Below are 19,655 nucleotides of genomic sequence, written 5' to 3'. Positions count from 1 at the left end.
CAGAAGTTTCCTGTAGTGTCAGAATCACCTTGCTCTACTTGGAGTTAGGATTCCTTTTCATGATTTTGGAGCTATTTCCTACTTTTTATTACAGCATGTGACTACATGAATTTTATGTTCTGGTGCCCTTGTTTGTTCACTTGAGTTTGACCCTATTTTCTAGCCTTCCCCCCTTTTAAAAATAATTTGTTTTAAGGAGTTGCTGTTAAGTCAGTAAACTGTTAAGTTTCAAATCTGAAACAATGGGAGACCATAGTGGCAGATGAAAATCAAGTGAACTGAATGAAGCAGGGCTTCAAAATACCTTTGTCTGACTCTGTGGCCCCACCGTTTGGCATTCAAAAATTTTATAGCCTAGACTACAATGCAGTTCCACTTGTTGGGATTAGTGATGTAGTCCAGGGGAAAGGGTCTAGACTCTTGCGTCTTTTACCAGGTATGTGACCTTGAGAAGTCACTTGATTTCTTTATCAGTTTCCATCAAAATAGAAGGATTCCAGGTATGCCCATCTCACAGGATGTGAGGAGCACATTAGCTGATAGTGATATATGGAAGACAGTTTGGCAAGGCTCAAGCTCTAATACAGTGCTTGACGTGGCAGTTGGTGGGTACTTGGTCATTATTTGTGGGGTGAATGAATTGGCAAAAGATTGTAAATAACTATTGTCTGTAAGTTTAAAGTTACTGTAATATTTTAATTTTATGCTGTATATCCCCTATGTCTTAATTCAGCTTTGATTTTCAAGATGTAATTGAGATATTTTTTTCAGTCTTCCTCAATGCACACATTTCTGTCTCTTACCTGATTTATAGTATCTATTTGTACTGCTCATGAATTGATTCGTATTGTTAGCTTTTCCTTCCAAATTTTTATTAAGGATATTTTCAGCTATAGAGCATTTTATAGAACTTTGTAGTGAGCACCCATATACACAGTCTAGATTTTGTTTGTTATTATTTAAAGGTGGTCATAGGATTCGAACTCATGGCCTCGGCACTTGCTAGGCAGTTCCTGCACCACTTGAGCTATGCCTCCAGCCTTCCCCCCCACAGATTGTGTCTTGCATTTCTGCCTAAGACTGCAGTTCTACTTAAGGTTTTCCCTGCAACTAGAATCACAGTCATGTACCTCCATGCCTGGCTTCTTTGCTGAGATGTGGTCTCACTAACTTTGCCTGGGCTGGCCTCAAACCATGATCCTCCTGAATTTCTGTAGCAGCACATGAGCCACTACAACTAGCCCCATTGCCTTTTCTTTTTGTAAGAGGTTATTTTGAGATTGTTATCTCACCAACTATTTGCCTGGGCTGGCTTGAAACCATGAACCTCCTGATCTCTACCTCCTGAGTAGCTAAGATTACAGATTTGAGCCACCAGCCCCTGGCTCCATTACTATTTGTTTTAGTGCTTGCTTTATTATATATCTGTTCATGTATCCATCTGTTCATCCACGAATCTAAAGTAATTCTTTGATATATTTCTCAATAAATTTGCAGACTTTAGTACACTTTCATCCAAGTACTTGAACGTGTAATAAAATGCACAAATTCTGAACGTGGGATGTGTGTATGTATACATACATAAGATCACAATATTCCATAGCTTGCTCTTCTCGTTTGGTATGTTTTTAATTGCAGATTAATCTTTACCTTTATAATTGCTGTGTAGTTTTCCATAATATGATATATCAAGTTCATTTTACTATTAATAGGTACTTAGATTTGCCATCATCTATTCCTTCCACCCATTCTAGGATTTTTTTTTTTTTTTGTGGTACTGGGATTTGAACTCAGCCTCACACTTGCTAGACAGGTGCTCTATACCACTTGAGCCAATCTGCCAGCCATATTTCGTATTTTTTTTTTTTTTTCTTATTTGCCCAGGCTGGCTTCAAACCGATAGCCTCCTGATCTCTGCCACTTGAGTAGCTAGGATTATAGGTATGAGCCACTGGTGCCTGGTAGCACTTACATTTTCATACTTTGCTGTTGTAGATATACTTGTTAGATGTATAGGATACAGATCTAGAAGTGGAGTTACTAAGTCAAAGGATATGCACATTTTAAGTTTTCACAGAGATCTGTAAGTTGCCAACCACATTAGTGTATAGCAATTAAAACTTCCACCACCAATGTTTCCACATACTCTTCTTCTCCACGCTGATCATTTTCTTTTAATTTTTGCCAGTTGCTATGAGGTAAATTTCATTTTTATTATACATTTCTTTGATTTCTAGCCAGTCTTTCCAGCTAGTTTTTAAATTTAGATGGGCAAGGATAGATATCATCAGTCACCTTCCTATCAGCTCATGGAAGGTATTTGCTAACTGAATGAATGATTGCTGACAAAGCATTCCTGCTTTACTAGTTTGAGACTGTGAAAAGAATGAACTAGCTAAGTGTGTGATAGGTTAAAGAAAGTTGAAGTTGCTCAGTGCATGTGTGCTTTAAATAAGTAAAGGGACTCTGTTTCTTGTCTTCTGGGAGAGGTGGGATATTTAGGTGGTTAAGAGTCCAGACTCTGGAGACACATTTACTATATTTATATTCCATCTTTGCTTCAGTAACTGTGCAACTGTGTGCAGTTTACCTGATCTTCGTGTTTTAGCTTTTTCATTTATAAAATAGAGGGTAGAACTGGGCATGGTGACATGACCCCTAGCTGCATGTGGTGGCAAAGCCTGTAATCCCATCACTCTGGAAGCCGAGGCAGGAGGATCTGGAGTTTCAAGCCAGCCTAGGCTACATAGTGAGACCCTGTCTTAAAAAAACTAACTAAAACAAAAAACCTAACTAACCAGATAAATAAATAAGGTATTTATATCATATTTACATTGTGTTAGGTATTATAAGTAATCTCGAAGGCTTGAGGATTAAGGGAGTGTTTTGACATTTGGTAGGATTAGATGACAGGGTAGAAAGGATGGAAGTCGATAATCAGTGAGTCAAAGTTCTTCGAATCTGTAAGGAAGAATTGGTTGGTTTCCTTCCTCCCTTCCTCCCTCTTCCACCCCCCACCCCTTTCCTCCCCTCCATCATCTCTTCCATCTCCTCCTCCATCTCCATCTCTATCTTGCCCAAGCTGGTCATGAACTCTTGGGCTCAAACGATCCTTCTCCCTCAGCTTTCTCAGTAGCTGCGACTACTGGTGCATGACATTGCACCTGGCTCTCAGGGAAGGGTTTTGTAAGCATAAACTTCGAATTTGTTTTGTATTTTAATTAATGGAAGCCAGTGATGGATTTACAGCTGGATTGGATTTGCTTTTGAGGGAAGTCATTTTGAAGGCAGTGTAGAGGACAGACTAGAGGGTATTGATGCCAGAGAGTATTGGCAACAGTCTACATAAGGGATGGTGAAGGCCTGAAATAGAGGAGTGACCTTATGACTATAGGGAAAGTGATTGGAGACATAGGGTATAGTCTATAGAAAGCTCAGACCCTGGGCAGCCTCTACAGTATTATAGAAGTGGTCTGGAAGAAAACTTGGAGGTAAACAAAGTTAAATATTTTATAAAACCACAGTTACTGACTGGACTGAACTCAGGGGTGGAGGGCTTCCCATTATGCTCAAGGCTCTGAGTTCAAGTCTTCAGCACTGCAAAAATAAAAACACAACCACTTTATAAAGGTATTGGTATTTCAATCACAAACAAGGGTAGACCACGATCTCAAAATATACCTTAGTACTTGTATACTTAATCAGTGAAAAACTTACTGCAGTCTTCTTTTTTTTTTTTTTTTTTTCCCTCTCATTTTTTTCATTTTCCTATAGCTTGGCCTACAGACTAGCAATCACTAATGTGGTCTAATCCCCCACTTCTGCAGATACAATGAGCAGAGTTGCAAAGCTTTTTATCAGAGTTTGGGGTAGAATCCAGTTCTTGACCGGTACTGTAGGTTTCTTTCATAGTCCTATGCTGTACCCGTCACACACATTCGGTTTTAACATGTTTATTTTTATTTATTTATTTGGTGGCACTGGGGTTTGAACTCGGCCTAACACTTGCTAGGTAGGCACTCTTAGTGCTTGAGCCACTCCACCAGTCCCGGTTTATCATTTTTAAATTATTGACTTTTGGTTATAGAGGTTAATCATGGAGGAGTTAAACAATTAGCTTTTTCTTTGTTTTGGTTTTTTTTTTTGGTGGAATTGGTGTTTGAACTTGGGGCTTCAAGCTTGCAAAGCATGCAGTGGCAAAGCAGGCACTCTACTGCTTGAGCCACACCTCCACTCCATTTTGATCTGGTTATTTTGAAGGTGGGATTCAGCCTCCCAAGTAGGATTACATGTGTGACCCACCCACACCTTGCTATAGTACTAGATTTTGAGATCAGTTAAGAAGAAACCAATAGTTTTATAGCATGTGGATGTAATTAATATTAGGGATGACAATATTTGAGAATAACTAGAAAAGGAGATAAAGGAGTGTATTGTGTTTTTAAATTGGAAGTAATTTTTCAACTTTGTAGTATACCAAATTGATTAATAGAACCGTTAATTGTTTAAATTTTTGTCATTTTCAATTGTAACTTGTTTGTTGTAGGGTGTGTGTGTTGTGTGTGTGTGTGCATGTGTATACATTTGGACTACCCAGTGATCATCTCAAAGATGATCAGTACTAGGAGTCAAGCTTACATTAAATTCGGATGACTGGTCCCAAACTGTACACATCATACTGCAGTGAATTTATTTTCGTGTCATTGTTTTGGTTTCTGCAGGTTTTGTAGTGCACCCCTGAGCATGAGTGCAGAATGAAGCGACGGTTGGATGACCAGGAGTCACCGGTGTATGCGGCCCAGCAGCGTCGGATTCCTGGCAGCACAGACACTTTTCCTCACCAGCACCGGGTGCTTGCCCCCGCCCCTCCTGTATATGAAGCAGTGTCTGAGACCATGCAGTCAGCAACAGGAATTCAATACTCAGTAACACCCAGCTACCAGGTAAACTGGAGACAGCCAGCAGATAGGAGTGAGCGACAGGGCTAAGGATTTCACCCAATCTAAAAAAAATTTTATGACGTATTGAGTCAGATTTAAAATATTTGTGTGAGATATTTGTAAAGTATTAAAAAGAAATAAAAATGTAGACTTGTGCTTGTGTACTCACCATTACATAAATTTAAAACAAAATCATGTCATGACTTTTCTATTCTGCATCCTTTTCTGACCTCTTTTCCTTTACTTTTTGTTTTTATTGGCTTGACTTTCTTTAGGGCTTTGGGTTTTGTTCCCTTTTGTTGTTGTTTGTGTGTTTTTGAGACAGGGTCTCACTATGTTGCCCAGTCTGTCCTCCTTCCACTGCCCTCCGAGTGCTGGGGTTACAGCTGTGTGCCGCCACACCTGGCTCGGCTATCTGTGGCAGTGGGGAATCAAACCTAGGCAAGCACTCTACTGCTGAGCTACACCCATAGTCAGCCAGCCTTTGCTTTTTTCTTTTCCTAGATTATTTTTTTATTTTAGTTTTTTAATCACTCATTTAGTCACATGTGCATACATTGTTTGGGTCATTTCTCCCCGCTTTTTTAAAAAATCATTTTAGTTTGTATCTTTACACTTGTTTAGTTTGTGTATTTTTGTACTTTTTATATAAATAGAAACATTCTTTTTCTTTTTTCCCTGTGGTGATGGTTCCAGGGTTTGAACTCATCACCTGACACTTGCTACGGCAAGCACTATCATTTTAGCCACATTCCCAGCTCTTTATTTTGTGCTTGAAAGGGGATCTCGTTAACTTTGCTGGGATCTGGCCTCAAACTCTCAACTACCTCAGCCTTTAAAGCAACTGGGATTATAGGAGTGTACCAACACATCCTGCTCTTCTTTGAATCGCTTTTTTTTTTTTTTTAAACTCATTATTACTCTTAATACTTACCTGTACTTTTATGTATAGCTTTGGTTGTTTCATTTTCACTCTGGCATACATTATATGAATATACCCAGAGTATGTATCCATTCTGCTGGTGGACATTTGGACTGTTTCCAGGCTTTTGCTCCTACAAATGTACTGCTATGAACATTCCTTTTTTTTTTTTTTTTTTTTTTTTGTGGTACTGGGGTTTGAACGCAGGGCCTCATACTTGGTAGGCAGGTGCTCTTATCACTTGAGCTTCTCTACCAGCCCTGCTGTGAACATCCTTATGCATTTCTGGTATGCAGTGCTACCTATTCACAGTGACAATTCATGAAAATAAGAAGCTTACAAGAGAATTTATTTTTCATTATTTTAAATTTTTATTATTAAAAGAGGTATTTTTTTGCAGTGGTAGGGAATGAACCCATGGCCTCACCCATGACAAGGGCTCTGTCAGAATTTTTTTTTTCTCAGTACTATTGGTTGAACTTAGGGCCTCCTGCATGCTAGGCAAGTGCTCTACCACTTGAGCCACACTCCTAGCTCCCTTCTCTCTCCGCCCCCCGACTTTTTTTGCGACAGGGTCTTTGTTTTGCCTGGGCTGACCTTGAACTAGAGATTCTTCCACCTTCACCTGAGTAGCATTTTAAGAAATTTGCCACTGTACCTGGCTTTAGTTGTTTTTTGACGTAGCAGTTGCATTTATAGGAATTCAGTATAAAAAGACAAAAAGGAACTGAGGTAAAGATGGAAGTGGTGGCTTTTTAGGTGTTGCTTCCTTAAGAGTCCCCTTCAAAGCAATGTAATTCATGCTAAGAGACCGGGGTAGGGCTCAGAAAACTGCCAACAGGTGGAATATGCCAGGATTTAGAAGAAATAAATTGTTTTCTTTGGGTGATTACTTTTGTTATCTGAATAGTTTCATGATTGTTTAATACACTAGTTATGTGTAGTCCTATTAGAAACTATACTTCTATAAAACTGGCTATCTCAAGTATTCATAAAATCCCAATTAAGTCTTATAAAAACCTGTATACTAGCCAAGTACTGGTTGCCCATGCCTGTAATCCCAGCCACATGGAAGCAGAGATTAAGAGGATGGTGGTTTGAAGCTAGCCCCGAGCAAATAGATCAAGAGACCCTATCTTGAGAAAACCCATCCCAAAAAAAGGGCTAGCAGAGTGGCGTAAGCAGTAAAAGCACATGCCTAGTAAGCTTGTGGTCTTGAGTTCAAACCATAGTGTTGCCAAAGAAAAAAAAAAGAGAGAGAGAGAAAACCTGTATACTTGTAAAATCTGTAAAAACGTACATGTTGGAATACAGAAGCCCTTCCTCTGAGAAATATATATTGGAGCTTGTAGAATCATCTAAATACTTTCTTTTTACTCCTAATATTTTTTGTATGCTGTAGATTTACACATATTTACTTTATTTCTGTCTGCTTCTTGCTCAGAGTAATTTTTATAAACTTGTAAGGATTTAAGAAAAGCTTTATTCTGTCTTAAGTTATGGTTCACAACTGACATTACTTTGAGAAGGTAAGTTTCATGTCATTTAGTCTCATTGGGATGAAGCAATCAGGTATATTGACATTAATTATCTCTTATTGATTAACAGTTTGGAAACAGGAAGATAAAAATGCTCAGGAAGTTTTCCATAGCATTGTTTTGTAACAGAAATGGAAGGAAAAAGGGGTCACACCTATAATCCTGACTACTTGGGAGGCAGAGATCAGGAGAATCACAGTTCAATGGCAAATAGTTCTCCAGACCCTATCTTGAAAATACTCAACACAAAAAAGGCTGGAGGAGTGGCTTATGTGGTAAAATGCTGGCCTAGCAAGGCCCTGAGTTCTAAAAACCCAGTACCACCAAAGAAAGAGAAAGAAATGGAAGGAAAAGTACCTTTGCTTTTATTTCATTCCTAAACTTATAAAAGGGAAAGATAGAGAAAAACAGAGAATAGAAATAGGTTTGAGGCTAAGCCACCAGCAATTTGTTAAAAGTTTTTTCTTTTACTTTAAAAGTGTGGTCATGCATCACTTAAAGGTGGGGACACATGCTAAGAAGTGCAGTGTTGTTATGAAGTGCCAGTTTTGTCATTATGTAAACATTATAGAATGTACTTAACACAAATCTTGATGGTATAGACCAGTCACTTGACATGGTGTCTTGATGCAACCTAGAGACAGTAAATGGAATTATGAGCTGCTGCCACTGTAACATGTCACACACTGTTTTTATAAGTAGGAGTACATTCTAAAATAATGATATAATATGGTAAAAACATAAACCAATCATGTCATCATAACTTACGCTTTTTGCATGAATTACACTAATGGCTACAATGTCACTATGTGATAGGAATGTTTCAGCTTCATTGTAATCATATGGGACCAGCATCATATGTGGTCCATTGTTGGCAAAAATGTCCTTATGCAGTTCATGACTATAATACTTAGTCATGTAGCAAATGAGGATAAGCAAAGTAAACAAAATAAGTAAAAATCTTTTGTAATTCCATCTTTGCAAGATTAAGTGCTGGGTTGAAGGCATGGTTCATTCATGTGGTTGAGTGTCTGCTGCTCAAGTGTAAAGCCCTGAGTTCAAACCCAGTACCAAAAAAAAGAAAAACTGTAAAATTTTGCTATCTGCTTTTCAAGATCTTTGTCTTTTGTTGTTGTTTTTGTGGTAGCGGGGTAGTCTTACGCGTACTAGGCAGGTGTTTTACTACTTGAGCCACTCCACCAGCCCTTTTTTTTTTTTTTTTTTTTTTTTTTTGTGACGAGGTTGAACTGCAATTCTGATCTCTGTAGTAGCTAGGATTACAGGCATGAGCCACTGGCACCAGGCTTGTTTTTTGTTTGTTTGTTTTTTTATGTTGTTGTTTGGTTGGTTTTCTTTTCTTGATTTTTGTGGTATTGGAGATTGAACTCAGAGTTACCACTTGAGCTACTCCTCCAGTCCCTGGTGGTGGTGTTGAGAAGGAATCTTGCTAACTTTTTACCTTGGCTGGACTCCAACCACAGTCTTCCCCATCTCCCATTAGCTGGGATCACAGATATGAGCTATGACATGTGGATAATGTAAGGATTTTTAAATTTTTTTAAATATAAAAAACCATCTATATCAATGTGAGTCACAAATGGCAGATCTGTACACTTGTTACTAGCCTCTGATAAGATTAGTACAGAAATTGAAAGTGTTTGGAAACTTATTTTGACACCAGGTCTCACTTTGTAGCCCAGGTTGGCCTTAAACTCTTGATCTTTCTGCCTTAGCCTTCTGAGCTAGGATCACAGGTATATGTACCATGCTTGGATAGAAAGTTTTATAGCAGGTGGATATCATAATTTTATATCTATAAAGTCTAATAATAAAAATTGTGGGCTTATTTTTATTTTGCTTTTCTGGTAGTAGTTTCATTGACATGGCATTTTATAAAAATAGTTGCCAATCACAGATTAAAGTGTAAGATGTAGCTCAGTAGTAGAGCACTTGCCTAACGTATATGAGACCTTGGGTTTCATCAGCACTGCAAAAAAGAAAAAAGAGCAATAGAAAATGACTGACCTTTTACCACAGATAGTTTAAATAATGTTAAGCTATAGCTTTAGGGATGCAAAAGGTTCTAGTACGATATAGATGAGCTATAATGTACTTCACTTAAATATCTTTTCTGGAAAACTTGGGTTTCTAATTAATTATCTTTGTACCTACAGAGAGATGCAGGCATGCCTTGTACATTTATGTTATTTCTTAGATGCACTTGGGGAAGAATGCACAAGCCTTGAAATTTGTCTTTTTTATCTCCTCCCAGGTTTCGGCTGTACCACAGAGCTCTGGCAGTCATGGGCCTACCATAGCAGCAGTTCATAGCAGCCATCATCACCCAACAGCTGTCCAGCCCCATGGAGGCCAGGTGGTCCAGAGTCATGCCCATCCAGCTCCACCAGTTGCACCAGTGCAGGGACAGCAGCAGTTTCAGAGGCTGAAGGTGGTATTCAGTTCATTTTCTTGGGTCAGTTTATTTTTAGCAGGCAGTGTTACAACTTTTAACCTAAGAAAAATAAGGGTTTTAAGAAGTTTTACTTTTTGTTTTGAAATCTATGTGTATTACCCATTTTGGCACCTATGCCTGATCCAGAGAAGAATACATTTAAGAAATGTTTGTGGAATGTATAATGCATGGTATTCAAACATAGTTCATACAAGATTTTTATTGAGCCCTCACATGATTGACTTACAATCCTGTATAGTAAAGTAGGTCTGTAATTTAGCGTGAATGCCTAGATGCCCTTTTATTTATTAGATCATAACAGACTGTCACAGTATCACACTTCTTACAGTGGTCCCAAAGTGTATCAGTAGTAATTCTGGTAATTCAGATACACTAACTCGAAGCTTTTAAAGTACTTCCATTAAAGTGAATAGTTGAACATTCTCAATAAGGAAGAGGGAAAAAAAATCATATGCTGAGGTTGCTGATATCTACGCTAAGTTACTGTTCATTTTTTACTCTGCCTGATTTCTAAATTAAAATTTGGTGATAAGTATAGGGAAAAATAGTATGCATAGGGTTCATTACTATCTGAGGTTTTAGGCATCCATTGGAGATCTGGGACTGTATCCCCTAAAGAAAAGGAAGCCATCTGTACTACTTAGTGCAGTTCTCTCTAATACCTGCTCTCACTAGTGTGGCTTCTCAGGAGTTTGTCTTCTTCATGGGCATAGGGATGTAAGTATATGGATTGTGCTTTTTGTGTTTTATAGAAACTAGTGAAGAAAGGCTTTGAACTGGGCATTACAGAGTGAGTTTCAGGTAGAGTTGTGATTGTTCTGTTCTTTTAGGTATAAGCCCTAGACTGTATTCCTAAATAAAATAATTTGTTGGATTTTCTTTCTAGTGAGGGAGAGGGAAAATATTTCTTGTGTCCCAATATCATTTAACTTAGTATTCACTCATTGCCTGCCATTTTGGGGTCAGCTTTAAAATGCTTTACAAGCATGTCAGTCAACTTCAATAAATTAGTTTATTTCTAAAATGAGGAAGTGTTCCATGAGAATACTTAAGTTATTTAGAACATCAGCATTGTTTCTACTCCTTTTTTGTCTGGTGGATAAGTGACAAGGAAGGATTTGAATAATTTGAAGCATGTTTGGTGTGCTTTAGTCATTTCTTGAATTGCTAGGCGCACAGATATTTAGCAAGTTCTCTTTCCAGGAGGTTCAGGACCTTAATAAATACCTGTTTTAAGTAAGCCAGGAAAACTCATCAGCAGAATCTAAAGCTCTCCCAAAGTACTGCCTTAAATCTCTAGCTTCTAGATAACTACTGTTTCCAAGTGGTTTTTCTTTTTAAGTTGTGGTTACTTGAATTACATACTTGGTTTTATCAAGAGTTGGACTATACTTTAAGTAATTAGAGAATTTCTTTACTATTCTTACGTGTGGTGTTGCACTTAAAATGTGGGTGTTGTGCTGGGTTTTTTATGTTGGGGGTTGAATTAGGGAGGTTCTCTACTACTTGAGCCACTCCACCAGCCTTTTTTGCACTGGTTATTTTTGAGATGGGGGGGTCTCACTTGATGCTCTAGACCACAATCATCCTATTTGTGTTTTCATGTGTAGCCGGAATGATAGGGTGTGCATACTGTCCCCAACCATTGGTTGAGATGGGGTCTTGTGAAATTTTTCCCTGGACTGGCCTCGGAGTGCTGTCCTCCCGAAATCTGCCTCTCAAGTAGCCAGCATTATAGGCTTGAGCCATCATGTCAAAATAGTGGCTTACTTTTGATTGCTGGCTCTCCCTTGTCCCTCATATCCAGTGAGTCCCTGAATCCTGTCACTTCTGCCTCCAGTAAGCTTTTGAATCTGTGCAGTTCTCTCTGTTCTTTTGACCAGCACTATAATTCAAGCGGCTATCCTCACATGAGTTACACAGTTAATCCCACAGCATAACTGGTCTTCTGCCTCTGCTCTTGTGCTGGTTTTTTCTCAGCACTGAACATTTGAGTGCATGAACATTCAGATCATAAAAATCTGATTACTTTTTTTGCAAGATGTTTAGAATCTAGATCCTGCTTCTTGTCTCATTTCTTATTACTCTTCCTACCAACATTATCTTCTAGCCAAACTAAACTTTTTAGTTTTCCAAATGTACCACATGGTGTCTTGTCTGGTATTTTGCCCATGCTGCTTCCTCTTATTTATTTATTTTTTTTATAAGTTTTATGCTCGTTTTATACCTTTGACTTTTATCCCTGCCTCAGGTGGAGGATGCATTGTCCTATCTTGACCAGGTGAAGCTGCAGTTTGGTAGTCAGCCTCAGGTCTACAATGATTTCCTTGACATCATGAAGGAATTTAAATCTCAGAGGTAAAAGATATGTGGCTGTGCTTAAGTTTGTGCTTGACATGTTGATGTTAGAGGAGGAATATAGATTGTTTTTATCTGCTGGATATTCCCTTTCCAGGGTTGAATTTTTAGGATCATGCCTTTAATTTTAAGTATTTGCATATTAGTTTATTTGTGGAACTTGTAGTCCCTAGACTTTTTTCTCCCTGTTGATAATTTTTTTTTTTATATTTCTTATATTATTGAACCTACTGTGGGTACTTTGTGGCATTTAGAAAAGTTCTTAAAACATATCATAGTTGAATTCACCCCTCGTTTATAATTTTAACTAAAATTTTTCTTAGTGTTTCTTCTTAATTGGGAAAGAAGCCCTGATGATTTAACCTACTTGAGTTTTTCATTGGTTTAAACATACCCTGATATTCTGGCATGGTTCCTTAATATATGAACAGTATAGACAGATGCCCAGTAAATGATTTATACTGGGGGATCAAAGGTTGGGTCTTGCTTGGGGATTGCAGATTCACTGAATATTCGCTTGATAGAATTGTTACCATGAATGTATATTCTGCTCTAAATTATGTCCAAGCCTCTGAATCTCAAGCTAAATGACTTTCGAATTTTAGAGTTCTTTATGTGTGATTAATTATAATAATATGAAGGTAGTTGTTTGTAATTTCCTTGTTTAGAGAAAAAGAAAACCTAATGGAAAGTTAATTATTTTCCTTTGAGGGTGTGTTTTTTTTTTTTTTAATCAAACTTGCTATTCATCACTTTTCTTACTGTTTTTTTTATCAGCATTGATACTCCAGGAGTGATTAGTCGTGTGTCACAACTATTCAAAGGCCACCCTGACCTGATCATGGGCTTCAACACCTTCTTGCCTCCTGGCTACAAAATTGAGGTGCAGACCAATGACATGGTGAATGTGACAACTCCTGGCCAAGTCCATCAGATCCCCACCCATGGCATCCAGCCCCAGCCTCAACCACCACCCCAACATCCTTCCCAGCCTTCAGCCCAATCAGCCCCAGCTCCTGCCCAGCCAGCTCCTCAGCCTCCACCTGCCAAAGTCAGCAAGGTGAGTGAGTACTTGGAAAGTCCTGCATCAAATGAAATGCATCTCCTAGATAGTCCCCCTTTTAACTTAACTTAACACTCAGATAGATTCCCAAGTTACAAAGATTTTGTCAGAGAAGATGTAGACATCACATTGCTATTGCATGGTTCACATTTGCATGCTGCATACATAGATACTTATTAAAACCAACATATCAACAATCTAGAGGATTCTTTTGTCACCGACTTCTGTTTAATTAACCCAAGAGCATCCTAGCAGGTAGTAACTTTATGTACTAGTTTTAGTACTTTGACAAGAAAGGCAGATTTTTTTTTTTTTTTTAAATTAGGAGGAGGACAGATTTTGGCTCATAGTCTCAAAACCAAGTCCTTTGACCCCATTGCTTTGGCCTGAACTGAAGCAGAACATCACTTCGTGACAGCCAGGAGGCAAAAAGGGAGAGAGCATTTTTGTTTTGTTTTGCTTTAAGATGGGGGTTTTGCTATGTTGTCTGGTCTTGAACTCCTAATTTTGAATGTTCCCCCTGCCTCAGTCTTCTGAATAACTAGGACTGTAGGTGCTGCCACCACACCCAGCTCAAAATGGTCATCTTATCAAGGTCAGATTAGATAGTACTTCATGGTCATCATTTTTTCAAAAATTATTTCATTTTCCTGATGGGGTCATATCAAACTAAGTAGAAGATACGATGATGGGGTATTTTTTATCTACAGCCACATTGTCTGATATAGAAGCCACTAGCCATATGATTATGCTGAATTTAAATTATTTTAAACAAATTTGGGTTTCAGTTGCTCTGGCCACCTTTCGTGCACTCAGCAGGCACATGTGGCTAGTGGCTCTTGTATAGGACAGTGCAAGTGAAGTGGATCTTGTCACTACAACAATTGAGGAATTGTCATCTTTGATTTTAAAGATCATTATAGTATGAGGTAGTGGAAAATTCTTCCCTGTAATTAGAGATGGTTCCAGTATTAAGGCTGTATTTAGAAGACTTGAGACTGAGGTATGTGTATCAGAATATGGGAATCTTCTGCATCTTGTAACTGCTGATCTGTCCAATATAACTTTAAGTTGGGCTAAAATGGCCTGGCCTGTGTGAATAAATAAATGATAGTAATTGACACTCTTGTTTCTTCTTAGTTTGAATTTTCTTTCCCTATGTCAAACTATCTATGCTCCTGAGGAGAATAAAGACTTTTTTTTCTTTTTAGCCTTCCCAACTACAAGCACATACTCCAGCCAGTCAGCAGACTCCCCCACTCCCACCATATGCATCCCCACGTTCTCCACCGGTCCAACCTCATACACCAGTGACAATCTCGTTGGGAACAGCCCCATCCTTGCAGAACAATCAGCCTGTGGAGTTTAATCATGCCATCAACTATGTTAATAAGATCAAGAACAGATTCCAGGGCCAACCAGACATCTACAAAGCATTCTTGGAGATTTTACACACGTATCAGGTAAAAGGGTTGCTCCTCTAACCTGTCTTAATCAGGCTATCCTCTAAGAGCATCTAGTATAAGAAAAAACTTGAATAACCATTGTACCCACTAATTCTTACTAGAAATTAACTAGTCAGAAACTATGTTGTTTATGAAGCCAGTTTTATTTGCTTGATTTGAGTACCTTGTAGCATCCAGTCAGTATTTTTAAAGTCAATAGTCTATGAAATGAATGCCTATTTTATCTGCAAGGTTAGAGGATAATTTCTGTAATTTGGTTAATCTATAGTAGAGGATGGGGAAGTTTTGCTAATATTTTATGTTTTTTTACCAGTTTAGTGGCCCTGAGTATTCAGTTACTACCCTCGTTTTATTTATTTTATTTTTGGATGGTACTAGAGTTTGAACTTAGGACTTTGCACTTGCTAGGTAGGCCCTCTACCACTTGAGCCATGTGCTCCAGCCCACTACCCTAGTTTTAAAAAGAACTGTCATCTAGCAGCTGCTCCTTTTTTTTTCCTTTGGTAGGACTAGCGTTTGAACTCAGGGCTTCATGCTTGCAAAGCAGATGTTCTACTGCTTGTCTGGTTACTTTGGAGATGGGGGTCTTGTGAACTATTTGTCTGACCTTAAACTGGAACCAGATCCTCCTGTTCTCAGTCTCCTGGCTAGCTAGGATTACAGGCATATAACTGTTCTGCTACTTTTTTGACATAAATGATTGCAGTCAGAACAGGTAATAAGAAGATAGACTTTCCTAGAGACTGGAGGTATGGTTCAAGTGGTGTGAGGACCTGAAATTAAACCCTAGTACTGGAGGATCAGGAAGGACAACAAAAAATTTCAGTTCATCCTAAGTAGATAACATCATAGGGATATCAGACATTCCAAAAAGTGTTCAGTGGTACCTAATTCAAAGTTGTACTCCCTCTAATGTCTCATTTGCAAATCCTTAGAAAGAGCAGCGAAATGCCAAGGAAGCTGGAGGAAATTACACTCCAGCTTTAACTGAGCAGGAGGTGTATGCCCAGGTAGCTCGTCTCTTTAAAAACCAGGAAGATCTGTTGTCAGAGTTTGGACAGTTCCTTCCAGATGCCAACAGCTCTGTGGTAAGTTTCATTGTTTAGTAGTATTGTCTTAGATAAGTTGTAAAGCTGCAATCAGAAGAGGACTTTTCTTAGATGAGACTTGCTTTGATCAGACCATTAATCTGTTTCATGTGTCTTAATCAGCTTTTAAGCAAAACAACTGCTGAGAAGGTTGATTCTGTGAGAAACGATCATGGAGGTACTGTGAAGAAGCCCCAACTGAATAACAAGCCACAGAGGCCCAACCAGAATGGCTGCCAGATCCGCAGGCACTCTGGAACGGGAACCACCCCTCCCGTGAAGGTGAGAATGCTGCTCATTTGGACTCCCACAAGCAATCCCAGTGGACAAGTGCTCCAGGCAGGGGTGGTAGTATGTTGTTACCCTAAGCAATACTGGTGGATTCTGGATATATGGGACAAGTTGTTAACGGGTCACAGAAACTCAGTGCAGAACTTCTTATCTGGCTTTGCAGAAAGAATCCGAGCACCTGGTACTTAGATTGCTGTGCTTTTTTGAGTTCTTAATGCTTTTTTCCTTTAATTCTCTCTTCTTTGCTAAGGGCTCTCATATTTATTATTTTTTACTTACTACTTTTGTATGCTTACCAAGGCTTTCCAAGACCTAACCAATTTTTCCCCTTTCTGATTTAAACCTGCCTTGTGCTGAGAAAAATTCTCGAGCTTTGTACTTGTTTGAGAAGCAAGTAAGTGAATGGTGTGGGGTCTTCTTATGAATATAGTTCAGGGGCTTTTTGTGATCTCCTTGCCTGGGGCCTATCGTACCCACAGTTCTTTGTTGGGTTGCCAGGTCTTAGCTGTGTCATCTTAATCTCCAAGATAGGACCTTTGGGCTGTAACAGAGGGAGGTCTTAAGCTCCTATTAATACATCACATGATGCCTCTTGTTACAGTAAACATTGATAGTCTTCCTGCAGAAAGCTAAGCTTAGTTCACACCTCCCTTGTTCAGTGTGGTACAGTTGTGATGGGAAGAGGGCTAGGTGGATTATTGAGAGTTGAATTCTAAAGCAATATGTAAGATGAAAGAGAAACACGTCTGTACAATGTAATTAAAAAAATAACAGATGCTTTAGAATTTCTAATAAGAGGTGACTGGTGAACTAGTGAATGAATCTAAGGACTGACATTAAGTGTTGCCAACACTTGAAGGATTCCAATTTCTTAGTATTTGTAATGTTTTCTCCTTTTGACCGCAAGTTAAAAATACTAATGGTTTCTGTTTTTTCATTTCAGTAAAGGGTATTAGATTAATATATGGGTACCAAGAATCAGCACAGTAGATAGACTTCACTTTTGGATATATTTCTTCCCACACTTGAGGACCCACAGGTGGAAACAATATATTGGAAGCTTAGCGTTCGCCACCTACTTTCCGTAGGCAGTTCGAGGAGAGGTTATGGCCCCTAAGAAACTATACTCTGAGAATGCCAAAGTAAATGTGCTACTTCTCACAAAGTTCGTACATTTCCTCACAGATAGTGAGAGGTGGATTTTAAAAAGTAAATTCTTGCTTGGCGGGATTATATCGTGGCCTATTCATTCCATTTTTAAAGCTGTATTATATTAGTCTGTGTTTATATTGCTGAGAAGATAGATACTTCATCTACTAGGAAAATAAAGTATGCTTTTTTCTCCATTCAGATATTAAACGTCAAAGATTTCTGTCTGGTTTAGGCAGTGTATACCAGCTTTTACAAACAGCCTCTTCTCCCTTGACTGGTAGGAAAAGAAGGCAGTACCATTAGTTTCCAAAAAAGTTACTTCTGGCCCCTGGTAAAAGGAAGGATATTGTAAACATTTTTCACAGTAATGTGGTGTCATTTCTAGAGAGAACATTTGAGGAATAGAATGGTCTGTGAACCTATGGTGGAGGAAAAACCTGACAGGCAAACTAAAATACAAGAAATAAATAGAAAACTTAAAGTGTGTAAAATGAGTTAGTGACTTGAATTCTCATGTGTTCCAGATTGTTAATCAGTATTGGTTCGGTATTGGAGCCCTTCAGCAGAGGGGAAATAAAATCCAGAGAAATCCACACTTTAAATCTTAGATGTTTCAATTTTTCCTTCGCAGAAGAAACCCAAATTGCTCAGCCTAAAGGATTCTTCCATGGCAGATGCCAGCAAGCATGGTGTTGGAACCGAATCATTATTTTTTGATAAGGTGAGTAATGGCTAATATTTGATATTAGCTATTCATGACAGAAGACAATCACCCAATCCCAAAGAAAGTTTTGTTTCAAAAGCATCAGTGTGCTTAGAAATTCCTATTTTTATGGTGTTTTTTTTTTTTCTTTTTTTTATAATTGTTTGCGATTAAGTGAATGTTGTCAAAGATCCCCAGGTGTTTCTCATGAACAGTTAAGCATTGAGATTACTGGTTTAAACTGTTTTGTGGTATCTTATCTCTTCTGTATCTTCTTCCATCTTTGGAGTCAACTTGGTCATTAGCAGGCAATTTCCATCAGGGTAGTTGGCACCTGGTGGGCTTCTCACTGGCATGAATCAGCTTGGATTGATCTGGTGGTGATTTACCGTAGCTTCTGGTTATTGCAGAAAGACAAATGATTTAACAGATCCATGATTGATATCTGCAGATCTCTTTCTGTCTCTGTGCCTCTGTTCCTGAAAAAGAAAATTTTGTTGTGGCACTGTGGTTTGAACTCGGAGCCTCACACTTGTTAGAGATGCTCTTATTGCTTGAGCCACCCATTCCACCAGCTCTCATCCTTAGCTTGCTGAGTGTGTGTGTTTGTTTGTGCTTTACTGAGGCCAACACCTTGACCCATTCCACCAGCCCTTTTTTTGTGATAGGTTTTTTTGAGATAGGGACTTGCAAACTGTTTCCCCTGGCTGGCTTCAAATCTCCATCCTCCTGATCTCTGCCTTCTGAGGAGCTAAGATTACAGGTGTGAGCCACTGTAAAGCTCATCTCTAGCTTTAAATAAAAGTGTGTATTATCTACTGAATGTACAGAGCTGGACTTACTGATAAGCCATGTGGTAAAGGACCACTGTGCTAACATCTTTTTCTTGGAACTAAAACTCCAGATTGATTTCTAGGTAGATTAGTTTAGTTTGTATGTTCCATTGAACATTTTTAGGTTTTTGGGTATTAAAATGCTCAATTTATAAATAGAGGGAGGTAAAGATCATGTCTGAAGACAGATGTATCTTATAGAAAAGATTATTCAAGATTACTAGAATTTGTAAACAGTGTTGACAGAGATTCTTATTGTAGCCAGGCACTGGTGGCTCATGCCTGGAATACTCACTACTCAGGAGGCAGAGAGATCAGGAGGATTGAGGTTTGAAGCCAGCCTGTGCAGATAGTTCCCTAGACCCTATCTTGAAAATACCCATCACAAAAAATGACTGTTGCGGTGGCTCAAGGTATAGGCCCTGAATTCAAGCCCTACCACAAAAAAATAAGTAAAAATAAATCTTACTGTAAACATGTGGCAACAAAGGCTTGTGTAACTTTGACATGCTCTAGAGAAGCAAGCATGTGATGGTATGGTCCAGGATTTCACTTTTCAAGAGAACAGCAAAATGATTCCTCATTTCTCAGTTCCTATTCAGGTGCTTACTTCATACATGTTCTCGCCCATCCTAGATTGTTTCCAAACAATCCCTAACAACGTTTCGTCCATAACTGTTAGTAAGTTCCTCTTTAAGATGGCTTCTTTTCAAACACAATGATTGCCACATCTAAAAAAAAAACCAACATTGACTCCTTTGTATCAACAAATATCAAGTAAAATTTCCTTAATTTTTGAAAAGTAGTCTAGGACCTCAGTTCCCCCTA

The 19,655-nt window shown here is 38.6% G+C and overlaps 1 protein-coding gene across 3 annotated transcripts in view; it reads left to right on the top strand.

Annotated features, from left to right (window-relative positions):
* Sin3a (SIN3 transcription regulator family member A) overlaps nt 1–19,655 on the top strand; it is a 62,983-nt gene that overhangs the window by 14,006 nt on the left and 29,322 nt on the right. For all 3 annotated transcript variants that reach the window (XM_074061634.1, XM_020175858.2, XM_074061635.1), the window contains exons 2-9: nt 4,722–4,943; nt 9,673–9,849; nt 12,125–12,231; nt 13,009–13,291; nt 14,506–14,757; nt 15,696–15,848; nt 15,972–16,130; nt 17,923–18,012. In XM_074061634.1, coding sequence (XP_073917735.1) covers nt 4,755–4,943; nt 9,673–9,849; nt 12,125–12,231; nt 13,009–13,291; nt 14,506–14,757; nt 15,696–15,848; nt 15,972–16,130; nt 17,923–18,012 — 1,410 coding nt within the window. In that variant the 5' untranslated portion in view covers nt 4,722–4,754. The remainder of the gene's footprint in view (nt 1–4,721; nt 4,944–9,672; nt 9,850–12,124; nt 12,232–13,008; nt 13,292–14,505; nt 14,758–15,695; nt 15,849–15,971; nt 16,131–17,922; nt 18,013–19,655) is intronic.

Source organism: Castor canadensis, chromosome 19 (assembly GCF_047511655.1).
Source record: "Castor canadensis chromosome 19, mCasCan1.hap1v2, whole genome shotgun sequence".
In the NCBI taxonomy this organism is placed as follows: Eukaryota; Metazoa; Chordata; class Mammalia; order Rodentia; family Castoridae; genus Castor; species Castor canadensis.
The sequence above is the reverse complement of the archived record's forward strand: the minus strand, read 5'-3'. Positions and strand labels throughout refer to the sequence as shown.